This window comes from Sciurus vulgaris (assembly GCF_902686455.1).
Source record: "Sciurus vulgaris genome assembly, chromosome: 9".
Lineage (NCBI taxonomy): Eukaryota > Metazoa > Chordata > Mammalia > Rodentia > Sciuridae > Sciurus > Sciurus vulgaris.
This window is the reverse complement of record NC_136469.1, coordinates 74,692,443-74,716,057: the sequence shown is the minus strand read 5'-3', so window position 1 is coordinate 74,716,057 and position 23,615 is coordinate 74,692,443. Positions and strand designations below refer to the sequence as shown.

The following is a 23,615-nucleotide window of genomic DNA, read 5'->3' as shown; positions in this document are numbered from 1 at the left end:
TTTAGTTTTTAAATATGTGAGTTTGGCACCTGGCGCTGTGCTGCACACCTATCATCCTGTAAATTGGGAGGCTGAGGCAAGAGGACGGCAGTTTCAAGACTGACATCAGTGACTTAGGGAGATTTTGTCTCAAAACAAAAGAATAAAAATATATAAAAGGACTGAAGTGGTAACTCAGTAATAAAGTGCCCCTGGTTTCAATCTCTACACCAAAAAACAAACAAACAAAAACTATGAACTCATATACTCAAATTTATTTGAAGGGTCAATGGATTGTAATTATTATCCTTCATTAAAGCTCACTTTTTCCCATTTTTGGCCAGTGGAAGCCTCTTCAGGTTACCTTCTTAGAGCATTTGACATAATCTTAGTATTTTAGATACCATCCTTTCTTTTTAGTAATGACAAGCTTTCATAGGCTCATAATATCTTCTGCTCCAAATCTGGAATTGATCTATTTATAAAATGTCCTGTTTTCCATTAGTAGGTAAATGATATTTTAAGGTCCAAATCTAAGTACTGATAATAATCATTCCTACTGACTTTGTCATCATTTCTAGGTCTCTCAGTGGACAGAGCTAGGAGATACAAATGCACATATGCACATGAATTTTTTGCATTGTATGTATGTATATATATATATATATATATATATATGCTCTTACTGATTAAGGAAATTTGTATCAAAAATTCACATTATGCTTCCAATTCAAAATCAAGACTACAGGGTTTTTATTTATTTTCTTCTCTATTAGTTTTATCACCTTCCAAAGATTCCTGGTTCTCAAAGACATTGAAGATCACAGAATTAGAATATGTCATAGTTAATCATTTGCTCTAAGACTCATCACATGGATAATAGTTTTAGAATAATAATAATAGTAGTACTATCAACATTATTATGATTAGCTGCAAACATTTAAAAACTTTTTACTTACCTTCTTCTGACTCTCTTTTCATTCTTTTAATATGTGCATTATATCTGCATTATCAGAGTGTATACCCATTGTACACTATACTCTCTCCCTTTAGTCTTCATTTAGTTTTATATATATAATATATATATATATTTTACAGACTCCATTTTGATTCATTGTAAACAAATGGGGAACAACTTTCCATTTCTATGGTTGTACACAATGTAGATTCACATCATCCATGTAATCACACATGTACGTAGGGTAATAATGTCTGTCTCAGTCTACTATCTTTTCTTCCCCCCACCCCCTCCTGCCCCATTTCCCTCTACACAATCCAAAGTTCCTCTATTATTCTCTTACCACTTCCTTCAAGAGATGAATGGATAAATAAACTGTGGTATATATGAACAATGGAATACTACTCAGCCATAAAGCAGAATAAAATTATGGCATTTGCTGGTAAATGGATGAAGTCGGAGAATATCATGCTAAGTGCAATAAGCCAAGCCCAAAAAACTAAAGACCAAATGTTTCCTCTGTTAAGTGGTATCTAGGTTGGTTCCACAATCTAGCTATTTAAGAATGTCTTTGTTGAACAGTAAAAATTATTAGTTGTATTACATCTTGTCCCTGAGAACACATACTGTTAATAATGGAGAAAAGTACCAAGCTCTATGTATAAAGCATTTGTGCATACTGTCTAAGTATTGGCTTAAGGAAAAGTGTTTGTGTGATTATCAGAGTTGCAAGCCTTTCTAGTTGCTTTTTCAGAAAATTCGGGTTTTATTTGAAAAACCAAGAAGCACATTCTGGTTATTCATACTTGAGCATTTTACAAACATGTTCTCAAAAAGGAGTTCAGTTAGCCTCTCACTTCAAGAATTATACAACTGGGCAGAATTTTGTCATTGATAGAATTTGAACTTTCTTGTAAAAACTTTTACCTAACACCTTGAGCTCAACTGGTTCCTAATCCTTAGCTACTTCTGAGGTGAGATCCACCTGGAACCAGCCCTCTGCTCTGTCCAGGAGATGCCAGTGGGGCACCCTGAGTTTTTCTGTTTCCGGGTCCATCACTGACCCCTTGGTTTCCTTCTCCTTCCTTCAGTGACACTGTGGAGGCCTTTACCTTCACCAATGTGTGTTTGGGGTTTGGGGGATTCCATGTCATCTAGTTTTACTATAAATGTTACCTGTGAGTTTTGGATTTTGCTTTCTGGTTGTTCTGTTTCTGTTTTAATGTGAGAATTTCAGGAAATTCATTACAGTCTTCCTAAAAGTCAGTGTTTTTATTGTTGTTCTTTAAACTCTATGGCAACTCTTGTTGCTGTTTTAGAAGAAATTCTTATAAACTTACATAGTGTCCCAATGTTACCTTTTGACAATAAGAAACTTGATACCCACAAAAAAATAATTTTCTCTAAATATACTGATAATGTGAAAGAAACAGGTGCACAAGTAAACAAATAGGTTTTTAAAGACTATGGAAAATGAAGCAGCGAATAATCCCATCTGTGTCATAATTTGGGGGTTCCATACATGCTGTCAATCTCATGGGAGTTCAGTCATTTCCCCCAGGAGTGATCAGGCCTATGGGGGGAAGCTCTTTCACAGCAACCAAACCTGGAGACTTCTCAGATCACAGAACCAACTCAGTTACTTCCTCTCCCCATCTCAGCGTGAGCCAGTATTTCAAGGAACAATATTCTTGCATCCAAACACAATTGAAAACAAGTTGGATGTTTATTGAGGTCTCTAGAGAAAAGACAAAATCTGACTGAGGTCTTAATGTATAGAAAGTTGGTTGAGAGTATTCTATAATTCTTCATGGGTTACTGTTATCAGCTGTAATGGCCAGTCATAAATATCTTCCATGGAGATGCTTAAAGGGGTAAGTTTGTTTGTTGAGTTGTTAGGTTGTTGGTTTGGTAGGTTTTAGATGAAGGATGACTCATCAGTTCCATTTTTCAAATGATCTATTCTAATTGTTAGTCCACATATCTTGATTTTTGACAGAGACTGTAGTGCCATTTTTCTCCTGGTTAATTGAGAAAACAATTATAAAATTATTTTGAGCCAATTTCCATTTTACCAGTCACAAATGGCATCATTTACTGTATTAGGATAAGGGACTGTATTATGTTTTCAGTATTTGATTTTATTTGTGCTTTGAGGCTATATTTAATTTTTCTAATTAAAACATTGTTAATTCCCTATTAGATAAGAATAGTCATATCTAATAGCAGAATTTACTCTTCAACATAATAATCTTTTAAAATGTCTTCATTTATTTGTTTATTCAATAAACATTCATTAAGCAACTACTTTATGCCATATTCTTCTGTAAGCCTGCAAAGATGAAAAAGGAAAAGTTCTGTCTTCAAAAAATTATATTTAGAGTATTTAACATGTAATCATTTAGTTATAATATAGTATGAAAATATTATATACATGATATGTCAAAGGTTAGGATAGCAAAAATAAGGGAATGATTGGTCTTTGTCTTAGAGGTCAGTCATTCTACCAGAGAAAGAAACAAAGCCATAGGTAAGGAGATGTGTGCTTTAAGTCTGTTTTGTCACTATAACACAATACCATGAGCTGAGTAGCTTATAAACAATAGAAATTTATTTCTCACACTTTAGAAAGCTGGGAAGTCTAAGATCAAGGAACTATCAGATTTAGTGTATGTCAAGGACCCATTTTCTGTTTAACTGATAGCTATCTTCTCACAGTGTCCCCCTCAAAGGAAGAGAGGGTGAGAGAGCTCTCTGATGTCCCAAATATTTTATTTAATTTAAATTTTTTTTTTGTTCTAATCAGTTGTATGTGACAGTAGAATGCATTCATACATTTTGATAGATGATACATAAATGAAGTGTAATCTCTCATTTTTCTGATCATACAAATTGTAGGATCCCCTTCCAAGGCTGCTAATCTCATTTATGAGGGCTCTACCCTCATGACCTTATCATCTCCCTAGTTTCTATTACCATGACATTGGGGATTAAGGTTTCAGCACAAGAATTTGAAGTGGACACTAACATTCTGTCTTGAACAGTAGGAAAGATCATAGTTGTCTGAGTGAAAATTTTGGTAAGGACAATGTTATCAGAGGGTGGGTGAAAGGCATCCTAGGAAGACCTCACAACATTCTCAAAGTCATATTAACCATTCTTCATTCAGAAATATTTGATACTTATTGAGCCAAGAGGGTGTTGAGAAGATTTTTGTTTCATAAAAATAACTCTGGCACCTCTGGGGATTAGCTATGGGAAGATGTCGCCGCCCTGGGCAGCAATCCCGCGGTAATTTGTTACTGCCTGCAGCAACAATTGCTTGGGTATTTATCGGAGGTGGACTGGAAACTGAGCTACTTCTATTATCTTTCTCTTTAGTGCGCTGCTTTCTTGCTTGTTCGTTAGTTTATAGCGGAAGAGAGGCTTACTTGCTTTTAGAGGACGTTTTAGAGGAAGACAGGCCTGGCTTAGAGCTTAGAGGAAGAGAGACTTTGCTTATCAGGAAGAGACTTGCTACACTTTCAGAGAGACTACTATTATCAGAGGAGCTATTTCTTAAAGGTCTGCTGTTTCTTCTTAGAGGTGCATCCTGCATCCTGCGATCTTCATTCTGCGAGCTGCAACCTGCATTCTGCAATCTGCCATCATCAACCCACAACCTAGAGGTGTCTGCTTAGTCCTCCACCCAGCGATCTATCAGAAGTGCTGCTTATCCTTTGCTTATCCTAGGTGCTTCCTATAGGTGCGTGTCTTATATACCTAAGGCAGCCAATCAGTTTAGGATTAGCAAAATTGAAGCACGCCCCTTGGTACCAATCAAGAAAGAATGAGGAATATCTGTTGACCACTAGCGCAGAGGAGACATTAACTAATCAGGCAAAAGTAGATCACGCGGTGTTAACACTAACTATGTACCACCTCTTGGCTCAATGCCAGCCGCCATCTTAGGGTTACCCAAACATGTCTTCTGCAGGAAGATGGGGTAGAACTCAGACTGAAGGTAGACCCTGGTTCTCACTGGCCAAGTTCCAAGGTTGACTTTGCATTAGTGTTCTTGCCTCCTAGTCATTTTCTACATCCACATTTGATGTAGGAAACATTGCAATTCAAGCAAATACACTCTGAGGCTGATATTACGCCAGAGACATAACAAGTGTAGGCAACTTTAGATCTAAGAGTAAGTTTAATCTATGAGTAAAAAGCTGTGAACACCACCATATGTTTTCACTATGATTTTAACAACAGACCTAAATATAAGCTGCTTGGGTTGGAAAGTAAACTTTATGTTCAAGCCCATGCCATTTATCTTTACCTTTTTTTTCTCATTTTGACAGATGTTTGAAATGAAATAACTAATTATTATTGGCTACTATCTGTTATTTATAGTCAACTGATATGAATTTCATTGAAAAACATGGAGACTTTGCTTTATTTTTTAGAATCTTCTTTCTTTTGAAATTCTCTTGTATTTTAAAGGGTCTTAATCATGAAAAATTTTGATAGTTTAGACTTTATCAAAATTAAAACTTATGTTTCAAGATCTAAAAATAACAAAGGGACAAGCCACAGGCATATAGATATATATCTATATCTGATTAAAGACTTGTTTTAAAAATATATGAAGAACATATGTAACCTAAGGCAGTAAAACTAACAAGAATATGGGCAAAAGTTTTTAAATAAACACATAATCAAAGAAGACAGGCAAATAACAAAAAAAAAATGTGGGAAGATGTGCAAAACTTTTAGTCAGTACAAAAATGAAAATTTAAACTATAATGAGACACCTCTATACATCCCCTACTAAGTAAAAAATTAATACTGAAAATACCAAGCATGCATGGTAGAAATATAAAATTATAGAGCCATTTTGAAAAAAAAAAAAAACAGGCAAGTTCTTATAAACTTAAATATATGGTAACCATGAGATCCAGTAGAACAATATGTTAAATATTTACCCAAGGAAAAAGAAACATTTATTTATTCAAGACTTGTGGTCAGAAGTTTATTTCAATTTTATTCATAATAGCCCCCAAACTAAAAACAGAACAATTCCCCAAAAACTAGTGGATAGATAAACAAATCGTGATGTGTTTATAGAATGGAATAATACTCAGCAATAAAGAGAAGGAAGTACTGACACATACGACAACATAGATAAATGTCAAAAGTATTGTGCTAAGTGAAAAATACCTAGACACAAAGATTGCATACTCTATAATTCCATTGTTGTGAAAGTCTAGAAAAGGTAAAACTATAGTCACAGAAAGCTCAACAATGGGCAGGAAGTAGGTGAAAGAGATTGACTACAGAAGGATACAAGGGAAATTTTCTGAGTCATAATGAGAAGGATTTTCCAGGGCTGTATAATATGTGAAAGCTCATCATATATCTTAAAGAAATCTCTTCTGACATGCCAAATGACACATGTATGGGTTATTTCTTGCAAAAATAAAAAATAAAGCTATCCTGCATGGAATGCTGCCCACTTATACACACATGCATGTGGATGCACACCCACAGACACAGAGTATAGCACCCAAAGTCTTTATTTTTTTTCTTTCAACAATCCTTCACCAATGCTTATGAAGAAAAGGGCCTATAGTATGGTATTTAAATTCAACCTGTATAAAATGATATGAACCTGAGGGAATTGCTGGATTGTGTAGCACAGTGAAATTCCAGAATCTGCTTGGACTCTGCAGAATGGGCTGGTGATTATGATCATTCTGACATCATTATTTGGTCTTATTGTTCCCCACTAGCATACTAAGGAAGAAAAAGACTGAGGAAGAGATAAAAAGGGAAAAGAAGTTAGTGCATGTAGTGACATACACACACAATTACTACCAAGCCTGTTGGTTCTAAATGGCTATAAAAATTCAAAGAAAGTCCCGTAGCGGATGACTATTACCATTTATTATCCGAGAGACTAGATGAAAACAAAACCTCCCAACATATAAGAAAGACAGTCTAAATTTGTGGGCTCCTGACGCTCGTTCTACAGTTGGGAGCTGATGTGCTTTGTCATGGCTGTTCACAATCATGGAAACTTTGGGAACAACAGTTCTTTTCTTTAATGAACAGAGTGCCTCATAGAGTCCACAGCTATGATGGAACGTAGTGACACTTCAAATGTTAATATTCCAGTGATTGGAAAAGGTTTATTTCTTCAAAATACTAGGTAGTCATATGTCATGGGGTCTGCAAACCCTTAAAAGTGCATCTTCCTATGGGCAAACAGTAAAATAACATCCAGAATACAATTCTTCAGTGACAACAGTGTTGACAGCCGTTTCAAATGCTCTAAGACCTTTTCAACAGACTCACTCCATTGAAAACATGAAAAATTAAGAAGTTACTTAAGGAAGAAAAATGTATCTATGACACAATTAAATTCATTCACTCTTTTTCTCTTAAAACTGTAATAATAAAATTTTAGTCTTTTATTTAATTTTCTACTTAAAACTACCCCGTTTACTGATTGCTATTAAGAGTTTGAAATTCTAACAACTGGAATGTAGGAGGACAAATGCATAATTTGGAATAAAAAGTCTGAGTAATACATTTCACCTTGGTCACTTACCTATCTGTACCTTGAGTAAACAGCTTAACCTTTCTGAATTTTGATTTTCTGATCTAAAAACAAAAATGTTAAGTCCTATGTCATAAACTTTTGAGAAAGTTAAATTAAAAGTTATGTGTGAACCCTTCCCACCTACCACAGTTTCTCTATAACTCTAACAGAGAGAGGAATCATCTAGGGATATTGTTAAAATGCCAGTTCTTAATCACAGGTCTACAGGGGGGTCCTGAAATTGCCAAGTTCCCAGGTGATACTAGTTTAAGTGGTCCCTTATTGCTGCTGTCATCTGGAAGCTTATTAGAAAGACAATATCTCATGTCCCGTCCAGTGGCTCCTAAACTAGAATCTGCATTTTAACAAGATTTCCAGGTTTGGATGAACATTAAAATTCAAGCCACACTGGTCTAGCAGTAGGTGTGACACATGGCAAATACTCTTTGTAAATATATTAGGTTTTGAATCATCACAGAAGGAGTGTGCAGGATAGAGAGAGCTGTAACATATTTTCTTCTAATCAAAATTTGAGTTGGAATTATCTTGTTATTTTGCTGAGGTGTTGCTTTAAATTAAAGAACAGCCTTGCTCCAGGCCAGGTGACTGCTCTGACAGCCTCAGTTAGCAGCTGGAAAACTACATTGTCAAAAGCCCTTTTCATCATGTTCTTCACTAAACCTCACATTGCAAGTCTCTTATGTAAAAACTACACTTACTAACTCAAGCTCAAGTTGCTCCTCTGTATTGATTTATCAGAGAGTACTCTTAGGAGCTATTATCAACATTATATGAACACACACAATTGATAGAGTTCAAGCCACAGGGTGAGTGATGTGTGTGTTAGTTCACACTGCTTTACTGTCCTAAAATTACCCTTAGAGGATTGGGGAACCTAACTTGGGAAACAAGTCTAGAAGCCTAATTATTACAGCCAGGTTTAGTGAGCAAAACCCAGCTTACAAATTAAAGAGGACTCTGCGAATATATATTTTGAGATTATAGATGGTATGCCATAGAATCTGATAAATCAATTAATTTTTTTAATTAATGCTTTTAATAAAAGATCAACTTTTCTATCCACCATTCTCTTAATTATGACTTTTCTCTATAACTGAAACATGTTTTAGTCAGCTTTTTTGTCACTGTGACGGAAAGACCCAACAAGAACAATTTTAGAGGATAAAAAGACTATGTCCACAGACAGTTAACTCCATTTTGCACTGGGCCCAAAGTGTAGCAGAACATCATGGTGGAGAAGTGTGCTGGAGGGAAGTGGTTTAGGACATGGCCAGCAGTAAGCAGGGAAGGAGGAACTATTCTGCACACAGGGACAAAATATATACCCCAAAGGCACAACCCACCTCCTCCAGCCATACCCTACCTGCCTTCAGTTACCACCCACTTAGTCCCTATCAGAGAATTAATGCACCAGATTAGGTGAAGGCTCTCATAACCCAATCATTTCACCTCTAAAATGATTTCAATCATTTTCTTGCATAGTCTCACACATAAGCTTTTCTACGACACCTAGTATCTAAACCATAACAACATCAATTTTTAATCCATATTCTACAGTAAAGAGCAAAACTATGAGGATTAAATGAAATCATAGACTTTTCATCTAAGAGAAGTTTTCTTTTTTTTAATCGAAGGTTTTTAATTAAAATTTTCTGGCACTTTTATAGTTCTCATAGAAAAAGATTGCTAATGGCAGAGTCTCTGTTTTTGTTACTGTTATGGTTTGGATGTGAGGCATCCCCCAAAAGCTCACGTGTGAGACAATGCAAGAAGGTTTGGAGGAAAAATGATTGAGTTATAGCTTTAACCTAATAAGTGAATTAATCCCTGATGGAATTAACTGAGTGGTGATGGGAGACAAGCGGGGTGTGGCTGGAGGAAGTGGCTCATTGCGGATGTGGCTATGGAGTATATATTTTGTATCTGGAGAGTAGAGTCTCTTTCTGCCTCTGATCATCATGTGAGCCACTTCCCTGTGCCCCACTCTTCCACCATGATGTTCAGCCTCACCTGGAGCCCCTGGGGAATGGAGCTGACTGTGTGTGGATGGAGACCTCTGAAATCATGAACCCATAAATAAAATTTCCCTCTTCTACCATTGTTCTGATCAGGTCTTTTAGTCACAGCAGTGAAAAAGCTGACTAAAATGGATATCTTAGAATTTTTTTCACTTCTCTTTCATATTTGATTTTTGAAAATTCATTTACATTGCCTTCTAGTTGCCATGGTTCCTTTGTTTTTGACCTAAAGCAATTTAACTGTGATGTATAAAGGTATGAATGAATCTCTTTGTATTACCTTTCTCGGAATTTTATGGTCTCCTTACATGTGTATATTCATGTTTTTCATCAAATTGGAAAGTTTCCAGTCACTAGTTATTGAAATAGTCTTTCAGTTCCTTTCTCTCACCTCTCCTTCTGAGACGTCATGCTGGTTGGTATGTTTGATGGTGTCCCATGGATTTCTGAAGTTCCTTTCATATTTCTTCATTTTTCTATCATTTCTCAGGCTACATAACCTCAATTGGCCCATTTTCAGGAATGCTGATTCTTCTACATTCTGGATTGTGCTATTGATCCCATCTACTCACTTTTTCATTAAAGTTATTGTACTTTTTAACTCCAGAATATCTAATTCTTTGTTTTCATGCTTTCTCTTTTGTTGATATTCTTTACTTGATAACATGTTAATTTTACTCTTTTTTGTTTCTTTCCCATGGTTTCCTTCAGTTTTTGGATACATTTTGAGTAGCTGATTTAAAGCATTGGCTTTGTGAATACAACAGCTGGATTTCCTCAGACTTTTTTCCATCCTGTATTTGAGCCATACTTACCTAAATCTTTCATGTCTCATGTTTCATTGAAAATTGGGAAATGTTAATATGTGCAAAGACCGGATATTGGATTCTCTTCCTTGTTAGGGTGTGTTGATGTTGCTATGTATTACCATTTGTTTAGTGTCTTTTCTGAAGTAATTCTGTAAAGTCTGCGTTATTAATTTTGTGTGGCCTTTGAAGTCTCTGCTTGGTTTATTAGCTAATGATTACATAGACCTTTCCTGAATGCCTAGAGCTAATAAGTTTCCCTGCCTCTACCAGAGGGTTCTGTGTATATGTTGGAACAAATCAACACTCAGCTAGGCAATTAACAACACTTTCTTAGCCTTCAGTTCTTCCTTGTGCAGAACCTCAGGTTCAGGCAGAGATGAGAGCTTAGGGACTTCTCAGTTGTTTCCTAAGTATGCACGTAATCTGAACTGTGCATGTGTTTTTTCTAGATTCCCAAAAATACATCAAAAACTCCTATGGGACTCTCCTTCCCAAGGTTTTCCTTTTAAGTTTAGTTAGCTTATTTTTTGTCTTTACTTTTATCCATTGCCTCAGACAGCCACAGTGTTAAAGATAAATGTCTGTCATTGGGTTTTACACAATGTCCCTGGAAAAAAATGCTGTTCACCCTGGGTAGGCTCCTAGTCACATCAAATAAAGACAAGCCTTGTGAGTGGGATCTTCCAGAGAATTAACAGAGCCATCAAAGAATGACAATTCTCTGGGAATGGAGTTTTGAAGGAGTTGCAGTCCACCTCTGCCCATTGCAGTGGCTGCTAGATTGCTAGACTTTTGGTCCTTGCAGTGTCTATGGGATATTGGTTTTCAAGGTTTTTGTAAAACTGGGGAGAAAAGGATGGGCATAGCACCAGTTTAAACACCACCACAGAACTTGCTTCTTTTATAGAGTTTCAGCACATTTTCTTGAATCAACACTCTCCAGAATTCTGACTAAGTTGATCCTGGAATTTTTTTTGCTAGTGCTTTGTAGAGAAGAAGATTTTGTAGTTCCTCACTGCACCATTCTGGCTCTGTCACTTAAAGTATCCCAAAGCTTTAAATGGTGACCGAAAGTCATATGGAACTTTATCATCTTGCTATTTTAGAGAGAGAGATCATATATCTACCATAGATCATTTAGGGTTATATATAAAGATTGCTTTGTCACCTTTTTCAGTGCCATGATCAAAGACCTGATGAAAACAATTAGAGGAGGATAAGTTTATTTGGGGGCTCATGGTTTCAGAGATCTCAATCCATAAATGGCCAATTCCACTTCTCTGGGCCCAAGGGTGAAGTAGAACATCATGGCAGAAGAGTATGGTGGAGGAAAGTGACTCAGACATCACACCAAGAAGCAGAGAGAGAAAGCTCTATTCAATAAGGATAAAATATAAACCCCAAACATATGCCCCCAATGACCCACCTCCTCCCGGTACCACCTAGTTAGCCCCTATCCGTGGATTAATACACGGATTAGGTTAAGGCTCTCATAACACAATTATTTCACCTTTAAATTTGTTTGCATTGACTCACACATGACCTTTTGGGGGACAGCTCACATCTAAACCATAACTAAGGTATGTCTAAAGTACAGTAATAATTTGAGGTGATTGTCAGATGAGAGATCAAAGTGACCTCCTCTTAAGAAAGAGTTATTATAACTACATGTCAGACTTGTAATGCATGCTGTATAATGATTAAGAGTTCAGTCTTTGGAACAATATAACTATGAGTTCAAACCCAGTGTCTGGTCCTTAGTAGCTTTATGACCTTGGGCACATGACTTAACTTTTAAAATGCAGTGACAATAACAGTATATATCCATATGTTTGTTTTAAAATCCAACTAAACTACAAAAATAAAGTGTTTGGCACAGCATATGATGCAGAATAAACACTCGAGATTTTATCTTTTATTGCTATTATAATAATTATGAATATAGTTTAGCAATACTAATAATAATTCTGAATTTTACCTAAATATGTTTCTTTAAGAGTCACATTCAAAATAGAAAATAAATCAAAAGTGTTTCTCTCACACTACTTTACTTTTCTCTGCCATTCCAGGCACTGTGGTGGTCCAGCAGCTGATGTCAATGATGATTAGTAAGCACGATCGTCTGTTCCCTAAAGATGCAGAACTGCAAAGCAAGCCCCAAGATGGAGTGAGCAACAATAACAACGACCCTCAGAAGAAAGCCACTATGGGTCAGTTACAGAACAAGGAAAACAATAACACCAAGGACAGCCCTGGCAGGCAGTGCTCTTGGGACAAGTCTGAGTCTCCCCAGAGAAGCAGCATGGACAATGGATCCCCTCCAGCTCTATCAGGCAGCAAAAACAACAGCCCAAGAAACAGCATCCACAAGCTGGATGTCTCCAGGAGTCCTCCTCTCATGGTCAAAAAGAACCCAGCCTTCAATAAGGGTAGTGGGATAGTCACCAATGGATCCTTTAGCAGCAGCAATGCAGAAGGTCTCGAGAAAACTCAGACCACCCCCAATGGGAGCTTACAAGCGAGAAGGACCTCTTCGCTGAAGGGATCTGGAACCAAAATGGGTACCCACAGCGTGCAGAACGGGACGGTGCGCATGGGCATTTTGAACACCGACACACTGGGGAACCCTGTGAATGGCCGAAGCATGAGCTGGCTGCCCAACGGCTATGTGACCCTGAGGGATAATAAGCCGAAGGAGCAAGCCGGAGAGTCAGGCCAACACAACAGGCTCTCCACCTATGACAATGTCCACCAGCAGTTCTCCATGATGAACCTCGATGACAAACAGAGTGTGGACAGTGCCACCTGGTCCACGTCCTCCTGTGAAATCTCCCTTCCCGAGAACTCTAACTCCTGCCGCTCCTCCACCACCACCTGCCCAGAGCAAGACTTTTATGGTGGAAATTTTGAGGATCCTGTTTTGGATGGTCCCCCACAGGACGACCTTTCCCACCCTGGGGACTATGAAAACAAAAGTGACCGGAGGAGCATGGGAGGTCGAAGTAGTCGTGCCACCAGCAGCAGTGACAACAGTGAGACATTTGTTGGTAACAACACCAGCAGCCACAGTGCACTGCACAGTTTAGTTTCCAGTCTGAAACAGGAAATGACCAAACAGAAGATAGAGTATGAGTCCAGGATAAAGAGGTGAGGAAAATCTGCAGATCTTAACTGCCACAGCTTCCCGCTGAGGGACAGATTCTCAAAGGGCCGAAAAAACTGGCTCTAAGGTCAAGAGCTAATCCTCACTTTACCATTGCCAGCTGAGGGACTTTAAGGAAGTTAGTTGAAGCTCTGTGAGCCTGTTTCCCAGTGGAAGAACTTTGAATCTGGTAGTATCTATCTCAGAAGCACATAAGTCACTGAGCCTTATCCCTTGCAAAGAACTGGTGCTCAAGAATGTTATGATTAAATATGTGGAGATGTATTGGAGGATTGGAAGGGGGGGACAATATCTTCATGAACCAAGAATAAGGAACATGCTTTTAGAGGAAAAGGATGAAATTAAGGTTAAAAATAAGATAGGTAAATATTAGGGTTAAAAATAACTAAACAGAGATTTATTTTTCACTCTTTTAATCATTGAATTCTGAGAAAAAGTCTTCTATCTGCCAAGCTTAGTTTCAGACCCTGAGGATTGACATGAGCTCAGACAGGTGACAGGTGTAAAGTGTCCTAGGGCTTTGTGGGGTCATTTTCAGTCCATTTACTCTGAGATTGGAATCCTCGGTGGGTGTTTAGAAGAGGTGACAAGAAATGTGCTCACGCCAACAAAGGACACTGTAGTCTACGTGGGGTTCAAGCTAGATGATTAAGGAAGCAGTTATGTAAACACTGCTCTATACCCATTTCCATCTTCTCATAAGGTGGCCAAGGTTGAAGTTTACTTAGTGACTTCCTCAGGGCCGAAGTGTGGGCCAGCTGAGGAGCACTGGCTGACTGTGCTATGTTCACAGTGCTCCTGAGTGTCAGGTCCCCCACTGAGAAGAGAGCCCAAGACTCACAAATAAATAAAACCTGTGCCGGAGACATGAAAATCACCATACCCGACGTTTTCACCAGTCACAGAAATGATAAGCTGATTGCTTTGATGTTTTTTTCAGTGTGATGTAGGGGAAAGAATGCTGAATTACCATGTCAGGAAAAGAAGGGATGAGGCCCAGGTTAGCCCATTTAGTGTTCCCAGGTTCAACCTGTGTGATCTGGGGGATCTCCTGCGTGGTGTGCTAGGATCCTCAAAAATGTGTACTTCTTCAGTTGCTTTCCTGGTTCCAAACTCCTTGGGGTTGTATGCAACTGTGGAGTTTGGAGCCACAGAAGCAGGACAAATTTATACATATGGTTTTGATTTATCTTAATGTGTTTCTCATTCATTTACCAGTCATCAGACCAAAAGACAGCATATTTTCAGGAGTTACAGCAAAGTAAATAGACAAAAATACTACTTAGGAGACTGAAAAATTATATCATTGGACAGAGTATTATTTTTTTGGAAGCTGCACTAAATGGAAATGTGATTTGAATTTTTCTGTATAATTCAGGGTGAAAGGAGGTTTAAATTAAAAAAAAAAAAAGGATCATCATCATATAAGGTCACTCTTCCTTCTGAATATAGATTGTAGAATCACTGATTCCAGAATTCTGAAATGCAGCCAATGCTTAATGATAAGATAGAACTGGCACTAGGAAGCTTATCTTCCAAGGCAAAGGATAACACTTTAAACTTGTAATGGGTGCAGGAAACAATGGTATCAATCTAAAGCTTGAGATGTTTACATTCATTTCAAAAGCTGTTGATCATAAATGTACATTCTGAGATCAGAAAATAGTAGAACTTTTCAATAGAGTGGCATTTCAATGGACCATTTCACAGCAGCACTGGTACCCCATGACAGGCCACGGAAAAGTCTGCATGCAGGAAGTAGGGGATGCTGCATACCCAAGCCAAGCCAAAGGAGAGGTTCACTGCTCTAGGCACTTATTCTTGTTTAGAGCTACACATTTTTCTTTAAATTTCTTTTTACCTCCACCCCACAAGTATTGAGAATAGATGTAGTGATAGAGGCAGAGAAATGATAGAATATGTAACTTTGTTTAGTTATCAATGAGATAATAAGGTTTTTAGTTTTTAAATATGTGCATTTGGTGTTCCTTCTCCACCTCCTCCAGTTGGTTTCTAACTTTATTTTCTGAAAAAATATTGTATTGTAGTAAGAAACATGAAATTTTGCAATATCAACTATTTGGTCTAGTAAATACTATTCTCTTACTATTGGGTTGAAATACTATGTATTAACAAATAGATAAAGTATATTAACCAAAGCATTGAAATTGTTTATATTTCCCCTAATTCTTATCAGATAAATCTATAATTTGTGAGGAAGGTATCATAAGTTCTCCAAACATTAATCTGGGTTTATCAATCTCTTTATAATTCTGTGATATTTTATATAGAATAATTTGAGTCTCTATTACTAAGCAAATAAAAGTTGGGAATCATTTATTTTTCCCTGTTGAATAGATCCTTTTACCATTAAATAATGTTCATCTTTTATTATAATAATGCTTTTTGTCTGAAAACCTGTTTTTCTGATATTAATATTGCTATACCATTTTCCCAATATCTTTTCCATTTTTTAACTCTCAAAATATGTTGTATTATTTGATCTGTGGACTTTGTGTCCCCTTCAATTCTGAAATGTTTTTATTCACCTTTTTGTCTATTCCAGCTCCCCCATTTTCTCAGTTTTCTCTCTCTAGAACCTTATTAAGGAAGGTATGTGGGTTTTCTTAATCTATTTTCCATCTCTATTAACTTCTGTTTCATACATTAAATTGTTCTATTAATCAGTCCTCGGAAATTCTGGATTTCTCAGATCTCTTTTCTGATTTACTAATTTTTTCCTCTGCTGATTCAATTCTGCCACTTCTACAGGTCTCTGAGCAGAGTTTGTGCAGTCCCTTTTTTGCAAGAAAATCTGTATTCCAGACTCTCATGAATAACTCACACTTTTCTGCCTCTCTGAGACCTCATCTCCTGTTCCTATGCAAAAATGAAAAACAGCCCTGGCCTCTATACAGGGTCGTGACCCCTGTGTACTTCTACTTGTGTTCAGTATTTGAGTTTCTTCCATGGTTCTGATGATTGAAGACTTTCTCTTATTTATTTTAACATTGACTATGCATTTTAAAAATCTTAGTTTTGCAGCGTTTTTATGTATATGTGTTGGGAGGGATTCCTTCTGTATTCAACTCAATCCATTGGAATCCTGGAAGTTTCTTGTAAGTGCCTGATACATACAAATGTGTCAATATATTGTTTTGTAAGGGTTTGCTTTCTTAATATTTTTTAGCTTCTTCCAACATTTTTAGATCTAAAATAGCTTTAGAAAGCAAAGAGAATATGTTTTATGATAATTCTGGGTGGTAACCAGCGCAGTACCAGATTCTTATATAAAAATGTGATCATGTGCTTAAAATAGCCTTCTCAAATATGATAGAGTATAAATTATTACTATTTTTAAATTCCAGTTGCTTACAAAGGGAGAATAGATTTATTGTGAGTGTTTTCATTATCTGGATGAAATACCCAGAGAACATATTAGGTTCATTTTTATTTGTTTCAAAACAAAAAATTAATTGAGATTTTAGTTTGAAAATTGTTGTTAAAAATAATCAGATTTTGAGAGCTGCACGCATACTAGCCTTTTCAGTTTCAGTGGTCTGGTAAACTTGAGTGATCCCCACGTGACTTTAGGGAAAATGGAAGAGTCAACCATTACCAAAGTACATTTTAAAATAAATGAGTTTTTAATACTCCTCTTTTGAACTTGTGTGTGTGAGTGCATGTATATTTACATATACAAGGGAGCCTTGAATCTTACTAGTTATGGATAAAAATAAAGTCTTTGTTTTTAAAGAAGTTACCTTAAATTCTACAGTTCTCCAAAAGGATACAGCTATCAATTTATAAGATCTAATGTAGCTGTACCCTAGAATGCACTCACAGTTTGGAAAGCAATGGAAACTCGTGATGGCAGGCTAGCGGCTTGGATGGGATGCATGTTTGCAAAGATTCCAGTGTTTATTTAAGTGATAGCAATAATGTCATGGTTAGATTTAAGTCCACTTCTAAGAATGAACTTTTCTGGAGCAATTTAAGTTCCATGTAACAAAAGAGTAATGAAGTGAAACTTTTACCTCACTTGGCAGGGTCAACTGCCTACTTTGGGACTCCGTATGCTGCAGGAAAGTCCATTCTTAGAAGCGGATTTAAATCTAACAAGGACATTATTGCTATCAGAATTTTTCCTTTCATAGAAGCAAATGTATTTTTCCTCCTTTGAGTCCAACTTTATTAGACTCTTTCCCCTTCCATTCAGTGAACCAAGTCCACATTTAGTGTCTAGGAAGCTTCCTTCCTTGACTATCTCCTGCTTCTTCCCTCTGAGTGCTACATGACCTGCACCTCTGGTTTCTCTGGGCCAAGAGTTTGTTCATGTACTACTAAATGACAACTAAATACTTCCAAGAGATGCCTTGAGACCTTGTTACTAAAGTAATAGTAAATCATGTTAGCAAATAGAAAAATGAAACCACAAATAAAAGCTTTTTGATGGTTTGATCTTGCTTCACTGATTTGAAAGACCTCATTCTAATTCCCTAAGCACTGGAGACATAGAGGTAAGAACGTATATGAATCCTTCTTGCATTTCAAGTGAATAAAATTGCTTTATTCTTTTCCCCTCCTTCTGTCCTCTGTAGTTTGGAACAAAGAAATTTGACCTTGGAAACCGAAATGATGAGTCTCCACGATGAACTGGATCAAGAAAGGAAAAAGTTCACAATGATAGAAATCAAAATGCGAAATGCTGAGCGTGCAAAAGAAGATGCTGAGAAAAGAAATGACATGCTACAGAAGGAAATGGAGCAGTTTTTTTCCACATTTGGAGAGCTGACAGTGGAACCCAGGAGAACCGAGAGAGGAAACACGATATGGATCCAGTGAGCCTGCTTTCTCCGCTGTCTCTGATGGCTCTGCAAAGGACTCTGGGGATTCTGGTGGGAAACAATATGGGATCAGGTGACTGGTCACCTGGCTGTACAGAGGTTTAACTGGTGAAGGAATGTCATTTACAATCATTAACTATCCATATCTGCAATGTGTACCAAAGTTATATCATGCCCCATAATGCTACTGTCAAGTGTTCAACTGGATATGTGTATATAGAGTAGTTTTTAAAAACTAAACTAAAAATAAGAAGCATATCTCAAGAATTATTTTATTGCAAGTCTCCTATGTAAATGTTAAATCGATATGTTGTTGCAATTTAGCTTGCTTTCAAGCTTCACCCTTGCACTTAACATAAGCTATTTTTGGCATTGTGTTATCATCTGCTTATTTTATAGATCAATATTTTTATTTCCCCTTTTGTTGAGGAAATGAAGATAAGAAGAAATATAAATATATAAAAAATATATGAGATGAGTTATTAAAAGCAAAAGAATACTTTGTGGCTGTGCTGTTTGTGCCAATAGACCTTGCCATGACCAAAACTAGAGATGTAAATTGTTTTATAAAATACTGTAGAATCACCAGATACCTTTGAACTGCTCTTTAAATCCTTCTCTTGGCCCAGCTCAGACTTCTTTGCAAGATAATCTGACACAGAAACTTTGAGGTTATGTAAGAAAGTCCCTTTCTCAATACCCCTGTCTACCTTGCCAGACTCAGATGCAATGTCTCCCATGTATGATGCATCTTAAGGGGGAAACCTTGGTGAAGAATGGCGTTTAACCATTCATGCCTCAAGTTGCTTTGTCCTTCTGAGCTGAGTCTCTGTAACTGCTGGATGGCTATTGGAGGCATTCTTCCTGCTATTTGAAAGTTAGGAAATGATGCTTCTAACCCATGCCCCGCTTGAGCACCTGTATCCTCTCCTGGACTGTGTTCTCCTGCTCCCCAGAGATTGCACTTTGAAATGGAAGAAATGAAGTGATATCACTGTGACCTCAGTGAAATCACTGCAACATGCATCACATAGTGACATATTTCTCTCTCTCAGGCTCTTGTCATCTGGGAGTCTCTCTTTACCACAGATGGTGAGGGCAGTTTGCAGCAAGATGGTGGGAGAAGAGGACCAAGAGGAGTTGGGGGGAAGTTTGGAAGGAGCAAACTATTTTGCTTCTAATTTTGACAATATCATTTTTCTATATTAAAAACATATTTACTCATAATAATTTTAAAACATGAATGCTTAAAGTCCAATTTGGACAAATATGTGTACATCAGAAATCAAGGATCTCTGAAGTTATTCTTTTGGGAAGACAATTCTTCACACACCAGCCAGTCAATGATTTAGGGAAGCCAGGCAAATAAATCTCACACTAGAGAACAAAGTCACAAAGGCATAATCAGAAATAAAGACTACTTGAGTTTATGGAATTTGTGGTTTTGGAGATTGAATGTGTGTTTATTTGTTTTCAAGGAGTGTGGTCTTTATAGAATTCATTCTTCTCAATGTTCTGCTTTTATTTATCTCTCCCCACTGAGAAAAATTATGTGGTCTTTCAGTATCAAGCAGCAACTATATAGCAATATATACTTCTTTACCTTGACTTAACTTGTCTCTGTCTTTTCAATTATGAAAACACATACAACAGTTACAGGGCTGGGGCAACTGAGGACACAAAGGCTCCCCTTCAAACCCTGATTCTTGAGATTAAGTCAGTAAGATTTCAGACATGTCATTCAGAGTAACAAGCATGAGTTTATTAGAGAGGATAGGAAAAGGTAAAGGAGAAACTCTCCACGGACAGAGAGGGTCCTCAGAGAGGAGAGTGCCAGGGTGCCTTTTTTTCTTCAGTTTTATTGAGGGTCTCAGGAAAGTTTCAGAGAGTCTTGCCCAGATTCACCTCTTGACTTTTGACTGATGCCAGAATGACATCAGATTTTCAAGTCCCTATTGCCATGACAACTCTAGGTCACATAGGTCCGTGCTGACTGGTTCTAATTGGGCCCTGTTCTTATAGATTTTATAGATAGGGGTAATTATCCTTATCTCTCTGAGTTCCAGGATCTGGACTATGTAAGGGTCACAAAACTCCCCCGCCCCAACAGCCCTCCTACCACTTCAATATTCTTAACATTGGTGTTTGGGCATTTGGGGCCTGCATTTCTCCTGTAGATAACTGGTTGGTTGCTGAGGAATGTAACATATCCTGTGAACTTAAGCCAGGCAGGGCCACAGGCAAATTGCTTTATTAAAGTGAAAGCATGTGGGGGTTAGTGCAGTGAGCCCCCACTGTATAATTTTATAAAATTATTCCTTTAACCTTATGTTCCCACCACTCACACGTGTCTATTCCCAATCACTACCTGGATGTCCTATAAGAAATTCAGATTCAAAGTGGGCAAAATCAATCATAGTAATTCCCCCCCTTTTTTTTTTTTTTTTGCATCTTTCTCCAGTTCCTATCTTATTTAATGAAAACCAAAAAAGTTACATAATAGTTAAAAGTAAAGGTTTTTGCAATCAAACTGCCTGGATTCAAGTAGTCTACAATTTCCCCATTGTCACTGAACCTTCCATGCAAATTGTTTTCCCTCTGTGCAATTGGAATAATAAAAATATCACTCCCTGATATCTGCTCTGATATTAATGTGATAGCTTGTGTCAGGCTGATCACAGAAGATAGCATACAGAAGGATTCCATCAGCATTAATGTGTTCTTCCTTCATCACTTCGCAATTCACTTACCAAGTTGGCTATTCTGCCCATCTTTGCCTTTACATCTGTTCTTTTTGATCAGATTCCCTTCATCCTTTGATGAAAGCTTCTTAGACTCTTATCTAGCATCTTCCCTTTATTATCAGGTTGCCCTTGTAACTCACTCATCTGAACATAGCTTGGCTCTTCTAATGACCTTTGATGACTTTCCCTAGACCAGGACAAAGTTCTTCACAAAGAATTGCTCTGACCCCCAGTTTCATTTAATTTCCTAACACTTTCTGTGACACCTGTCATACCAGTGGACACCTCTGGAACTTCCCAACTGCTTTTTCTGTGTCCTTGTCTATCTCCCTTCTCTCTCCCTGCAGAGTTCAGTCATCTTTTAAGAGCCAAATCATTGTTAGTTCACCATGAAGTTTCCTAGAATCTCAAAGCAGAGTAAGTTGCCTTTTGTGCTCCCAAATTGTAGATATTTATTTTAGCCTCTCCCATATCTTGTGTTTTTGTTGCCAAATCAGAAACATTTCAGGAGACAGCAAGGTAGAGTGGAAATAACAACTAGAGCCATTCAGACCTAGATAAGCATCTCAACAGCCTTAGGCAGGAAGCACAGTTAAGGACAAGTCACTGAACTTCTTTGAGTCTGTTTTCTGGCCTGTGAAGTGAAAGTCACTTCCACAAAGTAGTCGCATTGTTATTCTTAAGGGGAGTAGGTAATAAGCCTATTCTAGTACCTGCTGCTTCGCTCCATTGATAGCTCCTTCAATAACTGAAGCTTCTTAAGAGACCAGGATTCATCTTCTTGATCTTTAATCCCTCCCCTCCCCTCTTTTTGGCAAATGCAGTGCCAGTGCAGAGCATTCGAAATGATTTTGGGAAATGGAACATAATAATCTTCCTGTTTCTTAACCTTTGATTTATGAGGGATGCTTAGTTTAATTTTATTCATCTCCATGACCATGGTCCCCAATTGATGGATACCATGAGCAGCATGTCCATCTGGGTTCTATTAATTCAGCTAAAAGCCTTGAAATTATCAACTGCAAAATGACATAAGAGTAATTTGGAAGTGAGTTAAGGACACACACACAATAGTAGGTAATATTAAGAGTTTATTTGCTATATCCTGTTTATAGTTCTTTGAAACTATGTAACTAAAATGATTCTAGATGACAAGTTCAACAGAAAGGCTTTGCTTCTGTGTTGGTCCTACTATGTTAGCTTCATAAATGGCTGGGTATTCTTTGTAGAATATTGAAAATAGAATTGTCTACGTAATATCAGACCAACTAGAACATGGATTTTGTATGTTACATATTATGAAATTATAAAAAATTCTGACTAGAATTTAAATAAAATCAGTCTTATTTATTCACTAGCTGGGACTTCCTTTATAAAAACTAGATCATTCCCAGTAGGACATTATACACCACAGATATAATTATGTGGCCTTTGAAATTCAGGATACTATTATAGAATGCAATGCCAGTCACAAACTCTAGTGTTTTCTACTTGGCATAGTTGCACCCAGGTTCAAGTAGCTTCATAGAGAAGGATATGCATGAGCTTTTGGAATTAGAGACCTAGGTTCAAGTCCCAGCTCTTCACTTGACAGCTGCAGAAACTTTACACAAATTATATAATGTTCATCTACCTGAATTTGTGTTTTTTTTTTTAATGTAGATATAACACTAGTGCCTCCCTTAACAAATTTCTGTGAGAAAGAAGTGTGCTCTGTGAAGTTTTTATCACAGTGCCTTGTACATAGTAAGTGCTCAATAAATAGTAGTTATTGGCCCTCAAATTATTACCAGTGCAAAAGTGTTCCAGTTCCTAAAGAACAGAGCAGGGTTCTGGCCTCAGTAATTTGAAATACTCAGCAGCAGCAAGAATATTGTGTTCACCAGCAGAGGATATAATTATATCCTGTTCCCAGGGACGGACTATCTATCATCTATCTATCTATCTATCTACCTACCTATCTATCTACCTATCTATCTGTCTATCTTATATATGCCCAAATAAGCTTCCTCAGGTTGATGGCAAGGAAGGGGCAACCAAAGCACTCTTTCAGCCCTGAGATGAAATAATCACATCATACTCTGAGGATAATGTCTGAGGAATTATCTGCAACTGTCCTTCATCGACCATCCATGTTCATGCTGAAGATGGTGTTCATTGTTAAAGGTGATGAGTAAAATAGAATGGAAGTGTCTAGGGATATGGATTGGTGAACTAAAGGGTAGGAACTAGGTGCCCTGGGATACCTGGTCTCCAATGAATACACTATATGATGTACTATAAAGGTAAGTAAGGTCATAGAGGTCAAATTATGAAACACATTGCAGAGCCAACATTTTGACATATGACCTGAAGTATGAGTCTGAAGTCATCAACCAGGGTGGTGGTTTTGGTGAGGGGCTTTCCTAGCCTGTGCAACATCAGATGCAAAGGTTCTGTCAGGGCAGACCCCGGGGAGCCTTTGCAACAAAATAAAACAGGCCTGCGCTGTCAGGA

General features: G+C 37.4%; 1 protein-coding gene across 5 annotated transcripts in view; it reads left to right on the top strand.

Moving 5' to 3' along the window:
- The window catches only part of ARHGAP24 (Rho GTPase activating protein 24), a 449,241-nt gene extending 426,768 nt beyond the window's left edge, over positions 1–22,473 (top strand). For all 5 annotated transcript variants that reach the window (XM_079153263.1, XM_079153265.1, XM_079153266.1 and 2 more), the window contains 2 exons: positions 12,435–13,512; positions 18,130–22,473. In XM_079153263.1, coding sequence (XP_079009389.1) covers positions 12,435–13,512; positions 18,130–18,373 — 1,322 coding nt within the window. In that variant the 3' untranslated portion in view covers positions 18,374–22,473. The remainder of the gene's footprint in view (positions 1–12,434; positions 13,513–18,129) is intronic.
- The last annotated feature ends 1,142 nt before the right edge of the window (positions 22,474–23,615 follow it).